The sequence below is a fragment of the Sarcophilus harrisii genome, chromosome 1, assembly GCF_902635505.1.
Source record: "Sarcophilus harrisii chromosome 1, mSarHar1.11, whole genome shotgun sequence".
NCBI classification, from domain to species: Eukaryota; Metazoa; Chordata; class Mammalia; order Dasyuromorphia; family Dasyuridae; genus Sarcophilus; species Sarcophilus harrisii.
The window spans coordinates 184,885,797-184,905,456 of record NC_045426.1 but is presented as its reverse complement, the minus strand read 5'-3'; the positions used below and the strand labels follow the sequence as shown (position 1 = coordinate 184,905,456).

General features: G+C 33.5%; 1 protein-coding gene across 1 annotated transcript in view; it reads right to left on the bottom strand.

Moving 5' to 3' along the window:
• ADGRV1 (adhesion G protein-coupled receptor V1) overlaps window positions 1-19,660 on the bottom strand; it is a 668,591-nt gene that overhangs the window by 246,116 nt on the left and 402,815 nt on the right. Inside the window, exon 85 of the mRNA XM_031938764.1 lies at window positions 10,223-10,401. Within this exon, the coding sequence (XP_031794624.1) occupies window positions 10,223-10,401 (179 nt within the window). The remainder of the gene's footprint in view (window positions 1-10,222; window positions 10,402-19,660) is intronic.

Genomic DNA, 19,660 nt, shown 5'->3' with positions numbered 1-19,660 from the left:
CCCAAGTGCTATCTCCTTATCCTTCATTCTCTCCAAGTTCAATTAAAAAGGAGGTGAATATTTCTTTTTACCAGGTATTTAAGTATTTAATAAATACAATGAAATTTTTTTTTGGTCAACACAAAGTGAGAAGAGCCAGAAGAAGGCCTCTAGAACACTAAATCCTCTATGGAGAAGACAAAGAAAGTGATGGACAAAAATTTTTCAGGATGAGGATAAGGGATGTTATCACTTCACAGATGAGGAAACTGAGGGCCAAGGAAGCTGAGAGATTGCCAGGATTACACAGCAAGAAATTGTCTGTGTTTTAAATCCAGGTCTTCCTGATTCCAAATTCAGAGCCCTATCCACTATTCAAACCTTCCTCAAGCTAGGATTTATAGAGGATTTTACCCCTGAAGGGAGTACTCAAATGCACAACAGAAGATCCAGGGATATATGGAAGTCTGTTAGTGTAAGACAATATTTTGTTCTACCTTCCCTAATTAAAATTTGACATTCCATTAAAGTCAACTACAAGTAAGAATTAGATCTCTTACTAATTAACAAGTAAATTGAAGAGCATTTATTAGATTATTTACTATCTCAAGACACTGAACTGGGCTCTTCTATAAAACCTTGCTTATAACCAAAGTAATATCAAACACTTCAAGCATCTCTTTCCTACTACATAAACCCACTTAATCTACCACTCCACTTGAACATAATACACCATAGACTCAAGATCTCTCTGAGGAGGTATGGAGTGAGGCATTATGCTTTTTTGGCTCTCCCCAGGCATTTAGAGCACTTTTCATTTTCTGATTTAACTACAAAGCAGGCACCAGATTTTGAAGACTGGGCTTGTGAGATCTAGCAATATAACTAAATGTCAACTCAAGAATATGAATACAGTGTTTACTACAATAGAAAAACAAGGAAAAATGACGAATGAAAGATATCTCAAATATCTTTTGAAGGGATTAATCTAATTAGCCTGTGGGGTAAAGATAAATGTGAGTTACTGGCAAAATTCAGATACTAGGTACATTGGAATGCTTTCATAGCACCTACCACAATACTCTATACACAATATTCAGTCATTTGACTGGCTTATTAAAGAAAAAGTGAACTTAATTCTGAGACAAGATGAATTACTGAAGTAAGATTGATTTTATGTTACTCCCCCTCATACTTTTAAAGTTGTAGCCATATTGTTCTCCTTGGTGGCCCCTTTATATCCAGCATCTAGTAAAATGTCTTGTAAATTATAGAAAGCATCATGATTACCAGAAATTTTGGTGCTTGAAGCAAAGGGTTGGGAGGAGGGCAGGTAGGTTTATGAAAACACATCAGATCTTAGTACACAAAGCCCCAACATGGGAGTGGTTTTTGGACAATGTATTGTGAGAAATCTACAAGTTCTCAGGGTATAATATGTGGGTAAATGTAATGAGCTGAAGCTTGAGTTGATGCACTGAGGTTCCAAGCACGTGAGGCTAAATAACAATTGGACCATACTCTATTAATATATATGCTTGAAGAAAGAATGGCCCCCACCCACTCTTTGTGCAAGTCCTGATGTGTTCTATAGGAAATGACGATTTTGGTGGGTGGAGGCAGAGGGGCAGAAAGAGGAGTGAAGAGAGACATCTGGCTGGCTTCTTGTCTGGCTGGCTTCTTATCTGGCTGGCTTCTTGATGCAGCTGCACACATTGCTATCACGATCCCCTCTTCACCTGCGATCTCCCCTTCACCTGCGATACCCCCTTCACTTCTCATCCTTCTTCACCTCTACTGAGAATAAAGATTGACGATTTTCCCTTGACCTGAATACCTGACTCCGTCTGATTTTAAAATATGCAGTCATCACAGGTAAAGAGTAGAATTAGGGAGGAAGCAAAGTAAGATAGTAGGGAAGAAAGCAAGGCAGGGTTAAAGCAAGAAAATTCACCTGGGATATTAGAAGGTCTTGGGATCTCACCTTAGTGTGCAGCAATATCACTACTGCCAATCTTAGGCACTGTCATGAAAAAAATGGAGAGTGCTCAAGATCTAAAATATAAAGTGAGACTCAGGGAATAAACTACCTTGTTCAGGTACAGTCATTCTGAAAAGTAAGATCTGTTTCCCAGAGTCCACTTTGAGGAGGCATAGTGAGGTAGGAGTTAGTCAAGGGACATAAGTAATGAGATAACGCAGATGCTAAGAAAAAAAGCAATGGGATCCTGGTCACAATAAATTGGGACTGAATGAAACAGCACAAACAATAGCAAGACCTGGCATAGGGAGGAATACAAAAAGACTACAAGAACTGGGTTAGAGAATAAGATAGCTGCCATAGGAAAGAAACATGTTCCCAATATGTCAATAACCTGAAACAAGTCTCTATCACTCCACCATAAGTATGATTTGCAGGATTATATTAGATAGTAATAGCCTTGTCTTTGTTTATTTTGTATTATACACAATAATGGAGCAATGTTTATTGCTCAGCAGTTGTTTAATATATAATTATTGTCAATTTTTATATATTTACGCCTTCTGTCTACCAATCTGAACAAATATCTTTTGCCTTTTCACCCATTATTACTATTATTATTTACCAGTAAAAACATAGTTTCTTTTAAAAATAATTCCAGGTGGCATGAAGATTATAACTGATTTTTAAATACTACTTAAAAAATACAGATGAATTTGTCGATGTTCTTAAAATACTTCTAAAATACAGAGCCAGTATTTTAAAAAAAACCATTGATTTATTATTTGAAAAGAATATTTCAAATGACTAATTTCCTAGGGTCTAAATTTTTCTAATTAGACCCTAATATCCTAACATGGAAGGTAACAGGTACCATGATAGGATATTATTGATGTTGATATAAGCAGTCACCAGGTACACCCTTTTCACTGTCTACCAGTTATTGGGTTTGAACTTCCCAGAGGATGATGAAGTTTGCCTAAATCAACCATAGAATTTGGAAACTGGCTTTTTTCCCCCTGTATATTTATTATTTGGTAACATTCAATCCCGAAAACATCCCTTCCTCATTCCTTATCCTGGGAAAAGTCATTCCAAGAGTCATTCCTTGTAACAAAAGAAAACAAAACAAACAAACCCAAAAGAAAAAATCTGGTTTACCGAAAGCAACCAAGCTCACTGACTAATTGGAAGTCAATAGAATATTCTATACCCATGAAAAGGTTCCCTATTTTTGCAAAGAAAAGTGGAAGGTCTTTTTCTCAATTTTCTTCTTAGGATCCAAACTTGGTCACTTAAATTACATGATTTTGTGTTTCATTTTATTGTTCTTTTTGATGTAGCCATTTGTCATTTTGTAGGTTGCCTAACCGATTTTCAAGTTAGCAGAGAATCAATATGGGGGTTAGTGACAGTATAGGCTATTGTTTCTTTTTTTTTTTTTTAATTTTATTAGCACAATAAGTTCCTAATGAGGAAATGCTTTCTAACAATCAGTGCCAGTTCTATAATTTAGTCTTATAGATTGTCTACAGCACTAAGATTTTAATTAGGTCTAGGGTCATACAGTTAGTAGAGACCAGAAGTATCCCTTAAACAAGCATTTCAGATTCTAAAACATATTCTCTCTATGTTATATGCCATGCTACTTCTCAATGTGGTACAGTAGAAAAAGCACTAGATTTGGAATCAGAGGACCTAGGTTCAGATCTCAATTTTGTCACTTGTGTGACCTAGAAGAACTCATTTAATTTCTTTATATATAAGTTTCCTCTTCTACAAAATAAGGAGAGTGGACTAGATGAACTCTTTTCCATCTCAAAATCTATAATTCTATGATCTAAATAAATTAAAAAATGAAAATGCAGCAATCAGAGAATGTAAGAATTGGTAGCTGCATTTTCATATTTTAAAATATATTTAGATAACTTGGTAACGTTACTTAATCTACTTTCACCTATATATACTCATAAGTATTATAGTTCTTAAGTAACTTATACATATACACATACAAATATAATTTTATTATCAGAATCTATAGGTAGAATGAAAAAAATGAGAGGTATACAGTGGGGAGACTACATAATGATTTGAACTTTACTGCTAAAGTAAATGTGAACTTTACCCCTTTTTATTTTAATGAAAAATGCTGCAGAGGAAGCTATTAGCAAAGGAGGAACAGGAGCAGAATTTATACCAGGAATGCATAGATGGTTTGAAATAAAGAAAATTATTAACATAATTGATTACAGCAATAATAAAAGTTTTAAAAATCATATGATTATATCAATAAATGCAGAAAAAGTTTAATAAAGTACAACACTCCTATTAAAACAATAGAAAATAGTTATGAACAGACTTTTCCTTAATCTGATAAAAAAGCATTTACCTAAAACCATCCACAAGATTATTTGTAATAGGAATAAGTTTATAAGTCTTTCAAGTAAGATCAGATGTGAAATAACTATTTCACAACTATTATTCAGTATTGTACTGAAAATTCTAGAAATAGCAATAAGAGAAGAAAAAGAAATACAAGGAATCAAAATCTTTTTTTTTTGCATATGGCATGATGATATATTTTTAAAAATCCCAAAGATTCAACTATAAAATTAGTTGAAACAATTAATAATTTTAAGAAAGTATTTGGATATAAGCAAATCCACATAAATCATTAGCATTCCTGCATATCCAGACTTTGTTTCATAAGAATATCTTAGGTATACTCTTCCTGGAAGCAGAAAAGGTAATTTGGCCTCTTTTGACTTGACAATTCTATGACATGAAAGTTTTGCAAAAACAATTAAAAATGTATTTGACACTTTAGTTATTATAATTTTGCCCTGAGCTTAGACTTTCCTGCTTTAAAAAAACAACAACCAAGAAGTATGAATATTTTAAGTATAAAGAAAGGTATTAAAATATATTTTGGGACTTTATTTAATACATGATACTTAAATATTCTGAAGAATTCAACAACAAATTCCTTTGCTTTAAAAAATTTTTTTACAATCACCTAGACACATGATTTAATCCAAGTAATATCATCATTTACTCATACTTATTCAATGGTTAGAGAATACATTCCTGGGCTTAATACCAGCCAAGTAATCTATGAATTTTGGAGAATGCTTCCTCTTCTCCTCTCTACTTTTTTTGTCTCTCCACTTTCTTCCCTCTAAAAAAAAGAAAAAAAATCCCTTTCTCTTAGATATTATAATGTGCCTATTTTCGTTATGTATGAAAATGAATAAGAATTTTTTGAGATTTTTTTTGGCAGTCCAAAAATTCAGAATACAAAACTAAAGGAACATGATCATTGTACTCTAAGAAATTAGCATATAAACAGATTACATGTACATACTAAAACTTTCTTAAAGCACTATTCATCAGGAATATGGCCTGCATCTGTTATTTCACCAATATAGGGAATTCCCAGAAGAGGAAACTCTACCAATGAGGGTTAATAACTTTCCTGTATTATATGGTCTTATATAATTGCCAAGAGAATTGAAAAATTAAGTGACTCACTCAGGGTCATGTAGACAGTTATGTGTTAGTGGCAGAATTTGAACCCCTGGCCAGCTAGACCATCTTTCTATCCACAATGCATACTATTTCTCAATAGTATTCATGACAGGACAGAATTTTATAAAAAGTACTTCTTGGGTTAGTAGCTACTGGAGTGATAAAAGCACAATCTGGGAGGTATATTTCTTTCTAATTGGTCTAATTTCAGTCTTTCTCCTCTCCATTTTACCCTCCATTCATTTACCAAAATAATCTCCCCAATCCTATAGTCTATGTGGTAGCAATGTATTTTAGTGGAAAGGTACTAGATTTGGAAAGACAGAATTTGGGATTATAACTCTGGCTCTATTACATAGCATTTATGTAACTTTGGTCAATCATTTAACCTCTGTGGGGCTGTTTCTTCATCTGTAAAATGAATGGATGACCTCTAGGATATGATGTCAATTGATCGATTCTCTGCTCATGAATTTTCACTGTGATTCTTCTGTATTACTTCTAGGCTAAAAATATGTATTCTTCACAGCACTGGAAGTTTTTTTTCACAGCCCAGTTATAGACTACCTTTTCAGATTTCTTTACATTACCAGCCTTTAAGGACTTTATTTACCAGCATGACAGGACTATTTACTGTACTTAGAATTTGCCATTTTATCCCCTGACATTTTGCATGAGTTGAACCCATTGCCTAGAATTTCCTCTCTCTTTTTCTAAATTTGAGCTTCCTCTAAGGTTCAGTTCAGGTGCTACCTCTTACTGAAATCCTTTGTTGATCCACCTAATTGCCAGTTTCATTACTCCCTTCAGTCACGGAGTATTTATATGTAGCTGTTTACAAGTTATAGCTTATTGTGATAGACTGTCACCTGTTTATGTGTAGAAACCAATTTTTTTCATTGTATACAAAAGTCTTGGCAAGATGTTTAAAAAATGATAGTTGATTAATAAGTGCTAATATATTAAACTGAACTGAAAGATCGAATTTAGAGATAGAGGGAATCCTTGGGATTATCTGTTTTAGAGATATTGAATACATAGCTTTCAATGGCATTGAGACCTTCAATATTCCCTGAATACAACCCAAACTTGATTAAAAGGTAACAGGGAACTATTTAACAAAATAAATAAAAATAAACTAGAACAAAAGTAATGTTAATATATAGTTTTCTAAGTTAATATGTGGCCAGGTATCATTATATATGGTTACATGCCCCCTGTTTCTATTTTGAGTTTCCCATCTCTAATCTAGTTAAGCCTCCTAGTTATACAAAGAAACCAAGGTTTAATAGTATAGTAACTTTCCCATAGTAACTTGTGGTAAGAGAGGCAGCTTTTGAATTGAAGTTCTGATTTTCAATGTACCAGGCTATATAAAGCAAGACTTCAATATTTAGAACAGAAGAAAATTTTAGATCTGAACCTTAAATATTATCTTTTTTAAACTCCTGGTTTTACAGATGAAGAAACTAAAGGCCCCAAAACTTAAATAATTGATCCAAAGACACATAGCTCATTAATGGGCAGAAGTCCCTGATTCTTAAGCCAGGATAATTTCTATCTTGCCATACATATTTTTATATTTTTTCCAGAGTGACATAAATTTATTTCTGCAGATGATGTGATGGAGATAAAAAAAAGGAGCTTAGAAACCTGCCTAGGATACCTGCCAGTCTACAAGTTACAGGAAAGGGAAGACACATTTTTGGAATCAAGGAAGCATAGAGAAAATAGTCTGGGATAATTTTGAATCAGGTGTATGTTTGTAAATGTTTAATAACTTTTTATTAGATGGTAGTATTAGGGTAGGGAGAATGTACCTAGAAAACACTTTTAAGTTTAATCTTCATTATTAAAACTTTCTTAAGTCTAGATAATCAAGAAATAATAAATCATGCTCTGTTTTATACCATTTGCCATTTCCAAAAAAGGTAAATGCCCACGCAAAAATGTAACAATTGGCTGATATGAGCCAGTTACAATACACAAGAGTTGAAAACCTTTAAATTTTCCAGCATGGGTAAAAGTCCTGATGGTCCTAACCCACTTATGGCTCTGGTACTTATCTCATAGCAAATACCTAACAGTTTCTGGAACCTAGACTAGATATGTTATACTGGGTGCTTCCAAAAGACTCAGGAAAGCTTTAAGCAATAAAGTTTAGAAATAGCATGCAATAATACCTTGAATTTATGCAGTGCTTTTAGTTTGAGTTTTTTCATATTTTTTAACTGATATTATACTCATGATAACTCAGTAGTTAAGAGTTTTGATTTTGAAGGGCTTCTTTGTGAGTGGAGTTTAACAAAGCTATAATTAAGAAGATGCAGGGCCTTAAACATACTCTTGAAAGTAGAGTTATAATGGATAAGACATAGGTGTGATAATCTATTCAGATATATTTAACTTAGTGGCTACTCCAAAGTTCCTACAGTTTGGGTTACATCTGGAGTGTTTTGCTCAGTTCTGCAAATGGGAAAGAACACAGAAAAGACCAGAGAAAGGCAACCAGGATGCTTAAAAGGTTGGAGAAACTAAGCAAGGCACATGAAGAAAGCTGAAGGAATTGGGGGTATCACAGCCTGGAACACTAATGTCTTAGGGTAAAGTTATATAACTTCCTTTGAGTGTCAAAATATTTAATATCATGTATTAAAATAAAGTCCCAAAATGTATTTTAATACCTTTATACTTAAAATATTCGTCTTTCTTGGTTGTTTTTTTAAAAGTAGGAAAGTCTAAGCTCAGGGCAAAATTATAGTAACTAAAGTGTCTGAAGCGTCCATTTTCCTGAACCTAAAAGAGGAATTTTGCAAAGTTAGATTTAGGATTGACATTAGCAAAAAACTTCCCATCAGAGCTTTTCAAAAGTAGAATGAAAAGTTTCAGGAGGTAGTGTGTTTCTCTTCACTCGAGGTTTTCAAGTAAAAAGAAAATAATAACTTAGCAATAATATACAGATAGGATTCTTAGACTACTATGGTTTGATCTAGACAAAGAACCTCTGAGATTCTTTAGAGAGAGAGACAGACAGACAGACATAGATAAATAGATAGGATTTTATCACTGAATCACAGAAGCTCTAAGCTACAAAGAATTTCAGAACCCTAGAATTTTTTTGATCTTTTATACTAATATCTCAATATAAACAACAACACTGATTTCAGCAATACTTTCTTCTCATAACAACAAAAATATTTATAGTAAAGACCATACATCATTAACCTGAATTTTACTTTCCACTATGTCAGATGATGGTGTGAGGATAGTGTATTGATTATAATACTGTTATAAACTTCTCTACCTTGGCTGCTCTCTGAAAACCAAGAAGGTTGCTGGAGCTTTAGTTACTGCTGTTGGGAAATGCCAAGACTAGCAAGGTGTCAACCTCATCTCCAATACTGTCTTTCATTGCTAGTGGATGGCATTAAAAATCCTGAAGTATGCACCAACTTGAAATAATCTGTCAGTGATGTCTAGTCCTTGTATCATTTGAGATCCTTAAGGATCTCCAGGATGACAGCACTTACAAACATTCTGGTACAAAGATTATCTCACATCTTTATTTTCTTACTAAACAACATCACTGACTTTGTATGCTTGGGCTTAGAGCCCAAAGAATTTTCACTACATTTTACAGGTCATAATTACAACACAAAACTTGAGTTTTAAAGGCAAACAACAAAAATACACAACAAATGCACAGAGAGCTCTTTATAACAGTGGGGTAAAACAAGACTTGTGAAGCACCTAGTAGGATACCAGTCATTTCACAAATTTGTGTGTATTATTTTCTCTGCTGCCCACAGCTGCAAATATATGTAGTTGTCAACACAAAAGTGAAAATGAGGTTACTAATAAAATCATATGAATGCTTAAAGTCACAAAAATTAAACATACAAATGTTGAGAATTGATACTCTTTCTCTCTTACATACATATATTTATTCTAGCATATATAACATATATAATATATGTGATACATGTATTATATATTAGTATATATTATATATAGAATGCATTATATATAATACATACATGCTTATATATATTTCAGTGTATATTTTATATGTACATTACATGTTATATCTGTAATAATGCATATATAGTAGACATATACCGAGCATATGTGTGCATATACATAGATGCATATACTATGTTTGCATATATACTGAACATATGTACCTGTATATATATATTAAACAAGACTAGTCCTTCACCAAACTAGAGGTAGGGCACTTATCTTTGATATCCTCACATATTTTCTCTTTGCTTATTCTCTATATCCTCCTCCTGCCCAGTGTACTAATGTCCCCACAGGTACCTACTTAAAGCTAATCCCATGTTCCAAAAGTATTCTTTTGTCTTTTCAGAGCAAAACTTTTTTTACTCAAACATCCCAATACCAGCTAATTGCAATTGTTCCCCTCTATCTGATAAATACATTTACAATAAGATGGCTATAACTTATAACAACTGAATTTGCTACTCTTACCCCAATCATTAATCCATTCTAATGGGAACTTAGGGAGACAATGTTTTTAGCAGAAAAGAATCAATCTCCAAATAGTAGAATTTGTTACACCATAGCATTTAGGAAATCATTGTTTTGAGATAAGAAGGACAGGGCATCCTCAAATCTCACTAATAAGGTCACAATCAAGCCAAGAATGCTGAAAACCTTCCTGGGATAAACCATTCAAAAACTCAACATGTTTCATTTAGAAGTACTTACAGGTCGCCATGGATGAGGCCGTAGATCTGGGAAATGCTATGGTGATAGATTCCTCGCAAGACAATTAAGAGTAAAATCACCACAAAAGCTGGAAGCCCCCAACTCAGAATGAAAAACAGGAGATAGCGTCGCTCTGTGTGCTCATCGTTCATGACCAGGACATACCAGAAGTTCACAGACTACAGAAAGAAATAGACAATACATTGGTTTTTGGACTGACATACCCCTGCCAGGCATCACTGTAAATAGCAACCTGCTGGAGAAAAACAGAGCAGTGTGTGTCCTCAATTCTATTTTAACATGAATTTCATGGTTATCTGATTAAATGGATTACATTAAATGAATTACATCTATCCACTATACTTTGAAACAAAAATAAAAAAAGATAAGGTCAAGGGGAAAAGAGGTTCATAAAGGGATACAAATAGTGATTTTGTTCTGACTTAACTTGAATATGAAAGTTTGGGGCAGCTAGATGGTGCGGTGGATAGAGCACCAGCCCTGAAGTCTGATCTCAGACACTTAACATTTCCTGGCTATGTGATCCTGAGCAAGTTGCTTAACTCCAATTGCCTCAGCCAAAAAAAAATTTAAAAAAGTTCATGGAGTCCTAATGTACTCTCCTCTTTTCTGTCCTTTGAATACTGCCATTTCATGTTTGTTGATCACTTCTGTTCCTGATAACAAAAAAAAAAATTTTTTAAAGACATAGTATTCATTTTTCTAAAAATGCATTGATCATCATGGTTTCACTTTATATACTTTACTATTTTAAGAGCTTTAAGGAACTCTCAACATATACAAGGAAAGTCTGGGATCAAAAACTAAGGAAGATATCACATCACTTTTCCCTTTATAATTCTTCAGTGAATTTATCATATATTGTTGAATAGTATACAAAACAACCGATTCAATTAATATTGTATAATTGTAAGTTACATGAAATCAGGAGTCTTTATCTTTCACCATTTTCTGTACACATTAAATGCCTAAGAAATACTCCTTATTAACTATGCCCAAAGGGCTATAAAACTGTATACTCTGATCCAGCAGTGTCTCCACTGGGTCTGTATCTCAAAGAGATCTTAAAAAAGGGAAAAGGATCACTTGTGCAAAAATGTTTGTAGCACCCCTTTTTTGTAGTGCAAGGAACTGGAAACTGAGTGCATGTCCCATCAATTGGAGAATGGCGGAATAAGTTATGGTATATGAATGTAATGGAATATTATTGTTCTATATAGAAACGATGAGCAGGGTGATTTCAGAAAAACCTGGAAAGACTTATATGAACTGAGAAGAGAGTAAAACCAAGAAAACCTTGTACAGAGCAACAACAAGATTATGCAATGATTAACTGTAATAGAATTAGTTCTTTTCAACAATGAGGTAATTCAAGACAATTCCAATAGACTTGAAATAGAAAGAGCCATCCAAATCTAGAAAGACTATGGAAACTGAATGTGGATAAAAGCATATTATTTTCACCTACTTTCACCATTTGTAGTTGTTATTATTGTTGGCTTGTTTTTTTCTTTCTTGTGTTTTTTCCCCCTTTTGATCTGATTTTCCTCACAAAACATGAAAAATGTAAAAATATGTTTAGAGGAATTGCACATGTTTAACCTATCTTTGATTTCTTGATGTTTGGGGGAGGGGGTATAAATAAAGTAGAAAGGGAGAAAAATTTGGACCACAAGGTTTTATAAGGATGAATGTTTAAAACTACCTTTGCATGCATTTAAAAAAAGCTATTATTATTAACAAAAAAAGAGATACACTCCTTATTGTTATTTTAAGAGTTAAATTGTGCAAGAGCACAGCCAGATGTCATAAAATATCTTAGGTTTGCTAAACCATTATTCCTGAATCCCTTTGAAGCACCATTGAAGTGAATAAAATTGAATTAAACTGAATCAAAAAAGAGCTTCCTTTTATCCCCATTCCTTAAGGCTTCATATTACTTTCTGGTAATTTCTTCTTCCCTTTAAGATTACCCATAATGTTCATTTTGACCTGATTTTACCTATATAAAAATGTAAAGTTTTAAATTTTTTTATATAGATGTTTCAGTAGGCCTTGTTTTTTCAGCATGTCTTCCCCAAGGTATGAAGAGCTAGAACAGAGTAAAAACTTGGGTCATAGGATCAACTTGGTGTAGGTAAAGCAGGGCATAACCAAAGAGAGTGAAGTATTGTGAAGAGCTCAGATATTTCTTTATTCTCTCTATTCACTTTTGTGGGGTGGAGAAGGGAGAAAAGAGGGGAAAGATAAACTATGACTTGTTGTAGGTTCTGCCAGAAAGCAAACTAACAACCTGGACCAAATCCAGATTGCTGCCTGCCTGTACAGATGTTGCTAAAATTGTTTTTTGCACTTTAATATAAAGTTTTATTGTTTAAAAACTAAAAAAAAACATTTTTAGTTTGAGGGCTATACAAAAGCATGTAGCAATCAGGATTTGGCCCTTAAAGAAAGCAAAGACTGAACCTTGCTCTATATTCTCATAAGAATTATTCTGGTCCTTTCATAAAAACATCCCAAAGTGCTATAACACTTTAATTTTACAAAGTACTTTTTTCATAGCATCTCCTAAAATGCTAATATTTTCCCCACTTAACAGAGGACATAACTGAAGTTTGGGTTGCTCACCACTTAGCTAGTAAGAATTAGTATCAAGGTTTCTGCTAGGTATGGAAAAAATGAATCTGATTAAACTAATTTCATCTATGTTAACATGTGAAGGACTGTCTCTTTGTATCTTCTACCCAAATATCCCTTGGATTTTGTCATCTTTAACTGAAATAATCAAACAGTAGTATTTTGGAGACCATGTTGGATAGTCAATCTTTAAATTCCATACTTCATCCTCGTGTTGCAAGGGGTAATACTGGTTAAGTGAGTGGAGAGAATAAAGAATTAAATCTCCATAGTACTTCATTCTGGCTAGTCCTCAACCAACTGGATCCTGTGGCCAAAGTTTCTGCTCTGTCCTAGCTCTCCACACCTTGTGGAAAGCATCTCAGTTCATAAACTGACTTCCCCATTTGCCAAATAAGCAGGGCTGGACTTAGATGACCTCTAAGGTCTCTATAGCTTTAAAAGATATGATCCTATGACTGAAGAACCACAAAGTAATTTCAAAGAGGAAGTTAGAACACTAACAATAGGATGGGGGCGGGGGGGAGGGAAGTACTGTTGGAGATCAGAAAAGACGCTGGGGGGTGGGAGAACTGAGCCAGGAAATCCAAGAAGAAGAGGTGAAGAGGGAAAGCCCATCAAGCAGGGGACAGATTGTGAAAGAATAGAACAGGAAAAGAGGAATGTCTATAAAGCAAAGAGGCGTTTTGATTTTAACATCAATTGAGGGCAGATGTGAACTCAACCTAGGGAGAGCAGGTTAGCTGCATATTCTGAGTGCATATCAATCAATATTTAAATGCTTTAAATGCTGAGGATATGAGGGGGAAAATGAACTAATTCTTGTCCTCAAGGAGATTAAGTTCCAAAAAGACACACATGTATAAGAACATGAACAATATATGTACAATGAAAACAAGGCAGCTTTGTCAGGGAAGGGGAATCAGGAAAGCCTCTTCATGCATAAAGCTGCACTTACTCTGAGTCTTGGAGGAAATGCCGAATTTCAAGAGGCAAAGATGAGGAGGCAGTCATGATTACATGAGAGACTGCCAATATAGACACAGAAATAGCAGGCGGAGTGTTGTGTGTACAGGAAAAATCTAGATAGAGGCTAGTATGGAAATAATCCTGAGATCAATAAAGGTAATAATGTGTAAAAAGAATGCAAAAGTAGAATGGGGCCAGATTGTAAAGAGATTTAATCGCTAAACAAAAGAGTTATATTTGATGCTAGGTGGCACAATGGCTAGAGCACTGGACTTACAGTAAAAAAGACCTGAATTTATGTGATGGACTTGGGTCTTTTCAACAAGGAGGTGATTCAGGTCAATTCCAACAGATTTGTGATGGAGAGAGTCATCTGCATCCAGAGAGAGGACTATGGGGACTGAATGTGGATCAAAGCATAGTATTTTCACTTTTGTTGTTGTTGTTGCTGCTGCTCTTTGCTTGTTTTTTTTTTTCTCATCTTTCCCTTTTTGTTCTTATTTTTTCTTGTGCAACATGATAAATGTGGAAATATATTTAGAAGAACTGCATCTATTTAACCTGTATGGGATTAATAATAATATGGGAATAATAATAATAGCAACTATTTTTCCAGGTTCTTGTGAAGATCAAATGAGATAACATTTGTAAAGTGCTTTATAAATCTTAAAGCACTATGTATAAATGCTCTTTCCATTATTATTTTTAATAGCTAAATTTATATAATTTACAAGGTTTGGAAAACATTTTACAAATGTAACCTCATTAGATTCTTACAACAATCCTGAGTGGTATTTGTTAATTTTATCATTTTACAAATAAGGGAAATGAGGGAAGGGGCACTCAGTATAGCCACAGATTTAAAGACTGGCCTGGGGTGAATCAGTTGCTCAGTCTATCACACACACACACACACACACACACACACACACACACATACACACACACACACACACACACAGAACTAATAAGTATATAAGGCAAAATTTGAAATTAATATGACCTATGATCAGTCAGATGTTAGAAATATTGACTTGACATCTGAACATAGACTGTAAATTGAGACATGAAATAAGTGAAAGAATTGTGACTGGGACATAATGGAGATTCAGCAAAGGAGCCTAAGACAGAGCTTTGAGAATTGTTAAAAAAAAAAAAAAAAAAAGAGTGATATTAATTTCATTAAAATCCATATTGAAGAAAATATTCAATGATAAGGAATGGTTAATGAAATCCAATTCTACAGTAAGGGCAAGAAAAATGAACTATTAGAAAAGGAGAAAGGTCCAGCTCCATCTAGAGAGTTCACAAGTAGTGCCCTACTATGCATTTCTTCTCTCCCCCTTCTATTTGACCTCTGAATCCTTATCTTGGTTGTATAAAAGTTACAATAGCAACAGTCTTTACAAGGTAATGCTTTCAAATGACACAATAATAGAAATGGCAGGGACATAAGATTAGGGAACTCAGTGGTCACCTCAGCCTTTTCACATGAGAACCCTGGCATCTGAGAAGTTGCAACATTAAAATCTGTTATTATGAAAATACACACTTCCAAACAGCTCCCATGATTTTAATAAGACTTGTAAATGAATTTGCATGTTATTTATCATAATAGCATCTGCATATATACCTAAAAATCAATTTTTCTCCCTATATATTTTGTTTGGCCTTAAATAAAGCAAATAATGACAGTACTTAGTATGCATTAACACTCTCAGGAGTCTCCACAGGGTCCAATAGATACAAATTGAGCACCACTGATCTAGTCCAATTCCTCCAATATATAGATAAGGAAATGAAGCTTAGAAGGCATGACTTGTCTACTTTTACATAGGTAATGGATCAGTCAGTAGCAGATCTAAATCTCCTGAATTCCATCCAGTTCCCTTTACACTGTATTTATACTGACCCCATTTCCTATAAACTACAATAATTAAGCATACCTAGCTTTTGTAGCAAATTAACTTTTTTAAAAAATGGTTTATATTTTATTACTAAACTCTCATCATGTCTATTCAGTCTTCATTAATCATAATTTGTTCCTCACCTGGCTAAAAAACAAAACTAGGGCAGAGAATTTGTAGAAGGTACCAGCCTACATTAACATCACAATACAGATGATTTAATCCAAATCCAGCAATCCTTTATTAAATATCAATAATGTTTAAAATATCATGTTAGTGAAATGATATAAAGTGAAATAAGCGGAACCAGGAAAAAACATTGTACACAGTAACAGCAATGCTTGTATAATGAAGAATTACGAATGACTTCACTATTCTAAGCAATATAATGATCCAAGACAATCCCAAAGGATTAATGATGAAACATGCTATCTACTTCCAGAGAACATGTCTAATATGGAAATATTTTACATTATTGCACATGGAAAACCTGTACCTGATTGCTTGCTGTCTCAGGGAGGCAGGAGGGGAGGGAAAGGGGGAGAAATAGAATTTGAAACTCAAAACTTAAAAAAAGTTTTAAAATATTTTAGCATGTAATTGGGGAACAATGAAATATATATTTTAAAATAAAACAAAAATGAAAGTTGAAAACCCAAAAAGCACAAACAAAATATTATATTAAGATTTCCAGATACAAAGAGAAAAATCAGTCCAAGTCTTCACATTCTGTCAGGAACAGGAGAATACAATTAAACAGATGATAATCTGATGAGGAGGGAATATGCATTAACAGCTAAAGGGATCAGGAAAGGTTTCTCAAAGGAGAAGATCATACATAACCCTACTTTGAAGAAAGCAAAGCATTCTATAAGGCAGAGGTAAGGAAGGAGTATATTTTAGGCATAGGGGATAGCTTGCACAAAAAGATTTAATGGACTGCTGAGTCTGGGAAGATGATGAATTCTGATTTGAACATGCTTAATTGAAATGCCTACTGGCTATCCAGGTGGAGATGTCATATCTAACAGGAAGTTTAAAAAGAGCATGCATTTCATCCAGACTATGGTCTCAGCAAAAAGTGATATGTAGTTAACAATCCTAGAAATTTCTGAAATGTCAAAATTGACTAAAAGAACAGTTTTAGCATCTGACATTTAACTGTAATTTATATCTATATATCTATATATAGATATAGATATATACATATTAGTATGAGAATCACCATGTGAATCTTAGAATCATATATTTAGAACTAGAGAATATATATTTAGAACTTAACACCCATCTAGTTCAATTTCCTCATTCTTACAGATGACAACCACCATCTTGGAGATAGTAAGTAACAAAACTAGAATTCAAGACCAGATCTTCTGAGTCTAAATTCAGCACTCTTCCCTTTGAAAGCTTCCATTTGCTCATTTTTACAGATGAGATAATTACGATCCAGAGAAGCAAAAAGATTTGCCCAAAGTAACACTGCTAGGTCCCATGATCTTAAATACAGCATTCTTTTAACATTCTACATCTCTAAGGAAAGTAGGTTATAAATATGTTACAGCTTTGAAAATAACTTTATTATTATACTATATAATTTGGTATTATGATTATTTTTTTATATATACTTATGATTTTCTTGGATTAGGGAGTTCCTGGTAAGAATTTCCTACCAGTGAAGATAAGCATCACATCTATAACTTAAAATTTTAAAGAGCTCCTTGTAGACACAGAGGTGAAAGACTTAATGAAAGCCATGAGCTATTATGTCTCGGAGGAAAAACTTGAACTCAGTTCCTTCTGACTCTGACATCCTATCCACTATGCTGTAAATATTATAATTCCCATTTTGCAACATAGAAAATTGAATCTCCGAGAGAATAAATTACTTCCCCATGGTCACATAAATAAGCCTTGCTGCCAGGCTCAGGACTGTGGTCATCTATTTCTTAGTACAGTGTTCTATTTCTTACATCATGCTGTCTCATTCCACTATCTGTTCACTTCTTGCCTACAGGCACCATTTAAGTGTGATTGAGTTTCATTATAAAACAGAATATCATTGGCATTAATTTGTTTTCATTGAAATTTCCATCTTTCATTAAGTTAGCAAACATCAAAATTACCCTCTGTTTATATCTCAGAATATTCCTGTTTTTGCTCCCCAGTCTCTTCACTTGCCTAATCTGTGAGAAATCAAGTCTCCCTGACATGAAGGCCAACATGAAGCCCAGTAATAGCAGGCGGATGGCTAAAATTAGCCCTTTCCCTAACCTTCTTCACTGATTTAATTCAGGAACATGAAAGGTTTTAAGAGCAAGAGATTGATTACCCTGATAAAAGTGACATGCACAAGAAATATTGGACTCTTAAAGGCTCAAAAAACTTTGAAAAGATCAACAATTACACCCGTGCAAAAAAAAAAAAAATAGCTGGGATGAAAGAGTTACTTCATTAAAAGGAAAGAAAATAAGAGCAAGGCCATACAGAATAATAATACTTCTAAGTTTCATCTGAGTTGAGTGACTTAGATCATTTCCACTCACACACACAGTTTCTAGCTTTAGTCCTTTCTATACTTGGTGATATAAAGAAATTTAAGAGTTCCAGTGATATTATTTATAATCAACTATTAATGCACAGCATGCAAATGATCAGCATCTAATATACCCCAGAGATTTCTAAAGCTGAAATAAACATTCATAACTTAACAAAATTAATGGATTAACAAATTTAAAAATGTGCTTGAGAGTAGATGTGTGTGTGTACATGTATGTTTGTGTGTGGTGTGTGTAAACTAGTGAAAATTAATTTAATAATAAACATGGTTGTGACAATGTTTATGAACTACATGAAGCCACTTAAATGAATATATGATGGTGTAGATTTCCTTATAAAAAGATGTGGATAATGATAATTAAAACAAATCTTACCAAGAGCAAATAATGTCAGCATGCCTTTTGAAGAATAAGCAAATATATTTATATGTATACAGAGTAAAATGGTGTATGTTTGTCGATACTTGAATTAATTTGTATCTCCTGGGTTTTTCCTAATTAATTAAGTCCTAATATAATTGTATCTATAATATGTAAGGAGCCGTTAGCTACTGCAACCCATCTCCCTCTTTATTAGGGGGTTTACACACAAGAAATTAAACAAAATTATGCATGTGGATTAAGATTTATATCTTTTGTTTGGCAAAATACAGCACTAATTTCTATTAAAAACTCTAGAGAGCATAGTGTAAAGAGAATTTTACTTAAAATAATTAGCAGTATCTATCTAAAACCTACAGCAAGCATTATTTGTAATGGAGAGAAGCTGGATGCATTCCCAATAAGATCAGGGGTGAAACAAGAATGTCCATTGTTACCACTTTATTAAAAATTATTCTAGAAAGGTTGGCTTTAACAAAAAAATAAAGGAATTAGAAAAGGCAATTTGGAGATGATATGATGGTATACTTAAAAGAATCCTAGAAAATTATCCAAAAACCTACTGGAAACAATTCATAGCTTTAGCAAAGTTGCAGGGTATAAAATAAAACTACACAAATAATCAGCATTTCTATATATTATTGACAAAGTTCATTAGCAAGAGATAGAAAGAGAATTTCCATTTAAAATTGCTGTAGACAAAATAAAATACTTGGGGGTGTACCTACCAAGAAAAACCCAAGAATCATATGAACTCAATTACAAAACACTTCTCACAAAAATAAAATCAGATCTAAACAACTGGAAAAATGTCAACTGTTCAAGACTAGGCTGAGCTAATATAATAAAAATAACAATTCTGCCTAAATTGGTCTACTTGTTCAGTGCCATACCAATCAAATTGCCCAAACATTATTTTATAGAATTAGAAAAAATAATAAAATTCATCTGGAAGAACGAAAGATCAA